The sequence below is a fragment of the Alosa alosa genome, chromosome 14 (assembly GCF_017589495.1).
Source record: "Alosa alosa isolate M-15738 ecotype Scorff River chromosome 14, AALO_Geno_1.1, whole genome shotgun sequence".
NCBI classification, from domain to species: Eukaryota; Metazoa; Chordata; class Actinopteri; order Clupeiformes; family Clupeidae; genus Alosa; species Alosa alosa.
Window position 1 is genome coordinate 15,131,146 of NC_063202.1, and position 7,500 is coordinate 15,138,645.

The window sequence follows — 7,500 nt, forward strand, 5'->3', positions numbered from 1 at the left end:
CTTAAGTGCTGAAATGTTGGCATGTGTGCCCATGCCTCCCGGCTGTAAAGCTGACATATATGCACATATAAGGCATGGGATATGCACACGTGAATGAACAGTCAAACACATGCACCCACATTTTAGAACCATACAAAAAGCTAAATATTCACTAGAATAAATTGAACCAGTGACTTCATATAACAATGAATTTCTCCTCATCCCACCCAGTACTGACTCAGAGAATGACTTTTGTGCAGATTTTAAGAGTGGATGATGACAGATATAGCTAAAGACAACCTCCTCTCCTTCTGCTACCCTTAAAGCAGTACAGGGGGTGAGGAAGTTCACTTTACTGATTGAGCTGACAGTGGAATAACTTGGGGGACAGCAAACAAGCTCCAGAGCAGGCCTCAGCCTCACACACACTTCCCTGCTCTCTGGAGCTGGCAGACGCTACGACGGAGACGATGCGGAGAGGGATTGTGGAGAATCGGTATTGATTTGTTGGGCCGATAGTAAAAGAAAGGAGAAAACTGGGTGAATGATCCATCCATTGGCTCCACTGGCAAACAGGGGGCTGACCGCCAGACTGCACGACCCCCTCCCCCCCTCACTACTCCACCCCCACGTCCAGAGCCTGCGGGGGCGTGCGGAGGGACGGGGAGGGGAGTGTGTGTGTGTGTGTGTCTGTGCATGCTCTTTAATGCCCAACCCCCACTCACACTGCAGCCTGTTGGGCGGGTTTAGGGGGAGCAAGAGGAGATTTGGGGGAGAGGGCTTCAGTTTGGGGGCTGTTTTGTCTGTCCATATGTGTGTGTGTGTGTGTTTGTGTGTGTGTGTGTGTGTGTGTCTAGCCAGGCTGGACTGCTCTAATCTCAGGAGAAACACAAATACGTGGAGGCCGCATACTGTGCTCGTCTGAGCAGTGGCCCTCTAGCATCACACACTCACACACTGACAGTGGCACACGCTTTCTCTAACATACACTAACACAAACACACTTCCATGCACATGTAACTCCTCTCAACTTTTGGGCTGGGAAGTGTTCTTCTTCCTCTCAAACTACCACATCAAAATTAGTGATGATCTATGGTCTGAGACAACTTCAGCATCTTCACAAAGTTAAATATGACAAAAAGTAATCCTGGTCTGTTATGAAGGAACTTTCGAACAAAACCCCTGTTGTGGATTCATTTTCAGCCAGTTTTAACGCCATGGAGCTCTGCAGAGGTCAGTTTGCTTTCAGCAGAGTAACCAGTCCAGGCCTTGAGTCTATTTGTGCAAGAGTGCAGTGTGAAAGGGACTAATTATAGCTGGAGAAAGAACTCGCTGGACTACTGAATGACACCCCTGATGTGAATGCAGTAGAGTAGCATGGGGAGGGTGTTAGGCTGTGTGTGTGTGTGTGGGGTAGGACAAAGGAAGTAGCAATGACAGACTGTCTGTGTGGAGCTCAACTAACCCCCCTCCCAGATCACCCCCTTCAACACACACTCCCAGACGACACCCTCTTCATGCATGGCCACAAGCCACAACCCCCCCATACACACACCTCCCTGCTGAGTGCAGGGCGTGATGGAATGACTTGTTTTTGTGACGTCATCCCATAGTGTGTGTGTGTGTGTGTGTGTGTGTGTGTGTGTGTGTGTGTGTGTATGTGTGTGTGTATGTGTTTCCCAAGTAAAAAAAACCCTCCAATTTCAGCCAATTAGACGCTAAGCTCTCCTCTCCTCGCCAGAGTTGGCGCAATCACTCAGCAACTTCTCGCTTGCTCTCTCGCCACTTGAGAAAGAGAGAGAGAGAAACAGGCAGACAGACAAATTTGTCTCTCCAAGAACGATTTACGCATCTCCAAGGATGATCTATGCGATGAATGAAGCCCTCCTAAAATAGCAGCGCTTCCTTGTCTGTCTGCACTGTGCTGAGCTGAGCACCAAGACCCCCTCTGCTAAAGCCATCAGGCCGTCGACGAGTAAACATCAGGGACTCTGCTTATGATCCACAGGTGAGCTAACTGGCCGAGGGCGAGTCTAAGTACTGCAGAGTGGGCGGGAGAGTCCAGTCCACCAGTCCTGTGCCTACAGGCTACGCGCACAATTGGGCCCCGAGTCCAAACCTTTAGCTGAGACAAAGGCTGAAAGAAGAGCCCTATTACCGAGCGCTGGCGTAACTACTAGCCTGGGCAGCTTGGCCAGAACGCAAGGAGCAGGCAGCCGCTCTGCACAAACAGCCACAGCAGCCAAACCTGACGTCCCAAGGACCAAACAGAGCATCCTGGCAGACATCACATCACTATTAAATGTCATCTGTTCCTCGAGAGAAAAATAAGATCCAAGGCTCGCCGCTTAGCTTAAAAAGCTCACATAGCACTGTTACCATAGTTACATTAGGAGCACTACACTACAGAAGCTAAAGAGATTGACACTTTTCATGCTATCTCTCTCTTTACGTTACCATGGTCCTAACAGGTCAGTGCTTTTGGGAAACACCGCCAGGGGTGCATTTCCCAAATCCATAGTTGCTAACCTAGCAATGGGAAATTGCATTGCAACCAACAAAGTTGCTAACTTAGTTAGCAACTATGGTTTTGGGAAACACCATCCAGGACAGTGTGCTGCTTTGAGATGGACGTACAGCCTTTGGTGATGAGGCTGTGGGAGCGCTGACTGAGCCATGCCCAGATGTTTACTCAACCTCTACGCCCATGCTCTGGCACGAGTCTGTCTGTGAACCCAAACGCCTCTCTCTTTCCTAAACAACAGGGCGTGAGTCACGCCTCTTCACTCCATCGCTGCTACAGTAAGGACGTCAGAGGGACTCGCACTGACGTAGCGCGGGGGTTGACGGAGCGACGTGGCACAAAGCCACTTTGTTGTCTGTCAGCACAGAGTGCCCATTATCGCCAGCTGAGGAGAGCATCTCTGGTCTAGCGCGCCGGCGGTGCGGCTCCTTGACCTCTCAACCCCTCCGCAGGAGTTGCAAACCAAATATCAGCCCTCGCCAAAAACCCATCTCGCTCTGCCCCGGGGGCCCCGGGACACACACATTCCAGTAAGTGGAGAAACCACGCCTAGCACCCTGTGTACACACACACACACACACACAGAGCCGTGAGGGAAAGCAAGCGAGAGTGCAGGGGGCCTGGGGGCACGCTCTTACCACAGGCATGCCATGCTAGGCAGTCGAGCCTCTCCTCCTCTCCTGACTGAGCCGCCGGCATGGCATACATAAATGTCAACAGATACGCTCACACACGAGCAAACATTAACACACGCACACAAATACACATGGGAGCACAGAAAACACACACACACACACACACACACACACACACACACACACACACATTACTAACACTGCACACTGACTTGTAGACACATCACACAATCACAAACAATCACAAACTTAGCAGTCAGTATAACTGACCGTTAATAGTTAGTTTAAGCACACTGCAAAGAAATAAAACATGCTCACAAAGAGTTCACTCACAACAATCCGAGCCACCAGCGTCTATATGAGGGCAACGTGCGGCTAATCTGGGGGACTTTACGAGACTTCCCACACTAACACCACTGTGTCACTGTGCCCTCGTATGCCCTGCAGTCCGTATGCCACCCACTGAACCCCAGCTACCTTAGAGAAAGCCGCGCGGCTTAGACACGGCTGGCCAACAGCAGCACGAGTGTGTGACATCAATGAAACCCGGGCGGGGACACTGGACACCCCATATCACAGAAAAAGCCCTGCTCTGAAAAAAGCAGATCCAGTTTCCGGATGTCTGTCGGGCTCCCGGCTCAGCCGGCCCTCCCTCTCAGGCCCAGATGAGACAGGACGAGACGTGCCGGGCAGACTCGACTCGCCGCGTCTCGGAGATACCTGAGTGACAGAGTAGCCAGACGCTTGGCACCTCACCCGATCCGAGGGTGCGGCGGGAGGACCGTGGGTGGCTGGTGGTGGGTACTTCTGCTGGCACGCACGCCTCTGAGGGACTCTCCTCTCATGCTTACACTTGGCCCCGTGCCCTGGGTGTCGCTGCGGAGTGAGGTGTGTGTGTGTGTGTGTGTGTGTGTGTGTGTGCAGGCAGGGCTGGGCCGACGGCAGACTTCCTCTGACAGGCTGTTTTTCTCCTCCAGAGGACAGGATGTCTGGGCCGCCCGTCGATGTCATTATGGGTGGCGGAAGAAGCAGTGGGGTGTGTGTGTGTGTGTGTGTGTGTGTGTGTGTGTGTGTGTGTGTGATGATGCAGGAGGGATGCACGGAGGAGAGATCCCTTTACAAACATTAGGGGAGAACAATCGATTGAGCCTTTCCCCTTAGGGCGGCTTACCTCTAACCTCCTTCTGCTTACTATACCATGTTAATGCAAAGAATCCATGAGATGTTGACAGCTAGTGTAGATCATCAAATTACACCCTTCTGTCTTCTGTTCTCTCTCTTCTGCATCTACAATCCTTGGAGTTTGTCAGATGATCAGGCTAAACAACATATGGCTACTAGACCTATTAATCATACCAGGGACTGAGTTTTATGCAGGATACAGATAGCATGTAGTAGTATTTATGTAGTAATACTTCCCTTAAAGTTCAATGCTTGTTGAATGATGTAATATCTCAATGCATTCCACAAATGGTTGAGCACACATTTTATAAAACATCTGTGAACATTAGACATTTAATGTTCATTTATTAGACAGAGGTAGAACATTTGTGTACATCAGACATTTATTGGCTACATGTTAAATCTTGCTGCTAGATTGATTTATTTGTTATACCTTTAAAGGTCTTTAATTAAAGATGTGTCAATAGCAGATAGAGACACAAAGAGAATGTCCCCAGTCCCCACAGAAATGTCTGTTTTCTGTAGAGTGTCCAACGGATGTCAGAGAAACGAATTGTCTATATTTCTCCTGTTGAAATCCTACAGACCTGGCTGACAACTGTTCCAAATAAAAAACAACTTCTTTGCTCTGAATCCAGGAATTCTCAGATCATCTTGACTTCTGCCAGGTCTGCACCCAACACCTCACACTTTCCCCTCTCTCTCTCTTTCTCTCTCTCTCTCTCACACACACACACTTTCTCTCTTTTTCTTTCTTTCTTTCTCCCTCTCTGTCACTCTCTCACTTTCTCTCTATCCCTCCCTCCTTCTCTCCCTCTCTCTCTGGCTCAACAGCTAGGCTAGGCCAGCCCCAGCCCCAGCCCCAGCTCCAAGTCCTGAGAAGTTTCCAGCCTGCAAGTGAGAACAGGCCTGGGTCCCGGCTCTGGCTGCCGTCCAGATGCAGGGGGAACATCACAGTGAGGTCAGCTCAAGTGCAAACCCTACCCTCCAGCAGGTACAAGAGGTTGCGCTACGTTTGCTGGCTTCGTCAAGACAGAAGGACAGGAGGATGGGAAGATGGTAGGAAGGGAAGAATAAAATGAGAGACAGAAACGAAAGATTGACATGAAAGAACGAAAGAAAGTTCAAGGAAGAAAGAAAGAAAGAAAGAAAAAAAGGGAGGAAGAAAGACTACAAAGGTGTTCTTCAAAGTGTATCAACTTTTTATGCTGGCTGCTTAGATTACCCCTTCTTCAAGTTTACTGCCACCTACACCAAGACATAGTCAAGTTTGCAGGTCATGACCAAGGTTGTGTATTTTGTTTGTTTTTTGGAGGGGGGGGGGGGGTATCTTTACAATTAATGATTATCAATCATTTCAAATACCCAAAATCAAAGACATCCACCAAAAACACTATGGCAAAAGAAGCCTGTTTAACTCAACCTTCCTGGAAAAAAAAGAAACAGTAAAGCTATGGGAATGGAGAGGCATATCCGTTCTCATCTGACACAGTCATCTGTGCACCTGTTTCAAGTTTAAGCCAACAACACATTGTGACCAGAACCCAATTCAAAACAAAGGACGACGACTCTGCAGCTGCTTAGGAAAGCTGGATGAATTCTAGGTCAAGTTCAGGTGAGCATTCAGTCTAAGCTGATCATAAGCCCATGTGGTCAGGATGCGTCATGTGTCCAAGATGGTGACACCACAGCGGAAATGAGATGCAGTAGCCTAAAGCCAGAACAATAGGGCCACCTGTGACAGCCCTTTAGAACACTGGGTAAAGTTAGGACACTTAAAGTATGATATTAGGAATCCTGCTGTTGCAAATAAAAGGCTTAGTTGATACACAGGCTGATCTGCATGGGTTATTAGGATGTCATAACAAACCTATAAAACACAGCACTCGTAAAATACACGTCATTGAATCTCTAAAATGTGCAAGGGGTAGACCTACCAAGACTGAATGCTGAATTAGTGGAATAGGTTGCTATAGGTTGGCAAGAGTGTGCAAGAGATTGTGTTATGTAACATTTCACTACTATTGGTGCAATAACTTTGTCAGTGCATTTGAAATTCAATGAAACAATTCTCAAAGTTGAGAAAAATCAATATTGCATGTACTAAAACCGGAAGAGTAACTTATTGGTCGGATGGAATGTTAGGGGGCCTCGTTGGTAGGATGGAAGGGGCCTATAGACCACTTAGACAGGTTCCACTATGAACTTAGCCAGACATGCTAACACTGGTTGGGCCTTTCAACCATTTGTATTTTTCACAATTTGATAATAACACCTGCACCACTGTTGACGAGCGCCACTTGCAGCACAGAAGACAGCTGAAAGTAAATCACGGAGCTACGTGGCATGGACTAGCTGCATGCAATAGACAGCACGCTACACCATACAGTCACAATGCTGTGCACGCTGAGTTTACTGCAACAGGATAAACCCTGTTGAGTGATCAGGGCATATTAATATGAACTGGTTTAGCTGGCATGCAAAGGTCAACGCCACATGCAACATTACTGAGGTACTAGCAGTGTTGATAGCTACCTCGGTATGGTGATGCACTTGGTGTTGATGTTCTGTGTTGTGATGGCAGTCTCCAGTTCGTCCAGCTGTCCCGTCTTCTTCAGTTTCTTCACAAGACTCTTCACAGCCTTTTCGCACCACTTCTCCTCCTGCCCATTCTGCTCTCCCTTTTTCCAACCCAAAAGTCTTTTCACAATCGGAGGTGTAAAAGGTAAAATTGACATTTTGACTGGAGTGGTCCTTCGGAGTTAAACCCTCCAATAATTATATGTAACATAAACTAAATGTCCACGCTATTCCAAATCCAAATCCAGGAAATAGTCCGAAAAAGAGATAAAAGGCTGAAAACGACTTAGCATAACAGGTGTATGCGTATGCAAATACGGAATGAAAATGTTTTGTCGTTTAAAATTGTAGCGCACGGCTGGGCAACTCAAGCGAGATCACGGTCTAGTTCTCCTCACTACAACTCTGTCCAATCCAGCGCGCAGACATTCAGCGAGCCAAAATTTGTATCAATCCGCAAAGAAATATAGTTCCTCTTCCTGTTCTTTATTATATCATGCGTCTAGTATGGGCGTAAACACTTATTATTAGGACATTATACGTTCACACATTTGATCTAATGTAATATTTTTTGCATGAATTATTGTGATAGGCCTACAA

General features: G+C 47.8%; 1 protein-coding gene across 1 annotated transcript in view; it reads right to left on the reverse strand.

The window, feature by feature from the left end:
• smad3a (SMAD family member 3a) overlaps positions 1–7,283 on the reverse strand; it is a 24,627-nt gene extending 17,344 nt beyond the window's left edge. The window contains 1 exon segment of the mRNA XM_048263704.1: positions 6,856–7,283. Coding sequence (XP_048119661.1) covers positions 6,856–7,058 — 203 coding nt within the window. The 5' untranslated portion in view covers positions 7,059–7,283.
• Between the last annotated feature and the right edge of the window lie 217 nt (positions 7,284–7,500).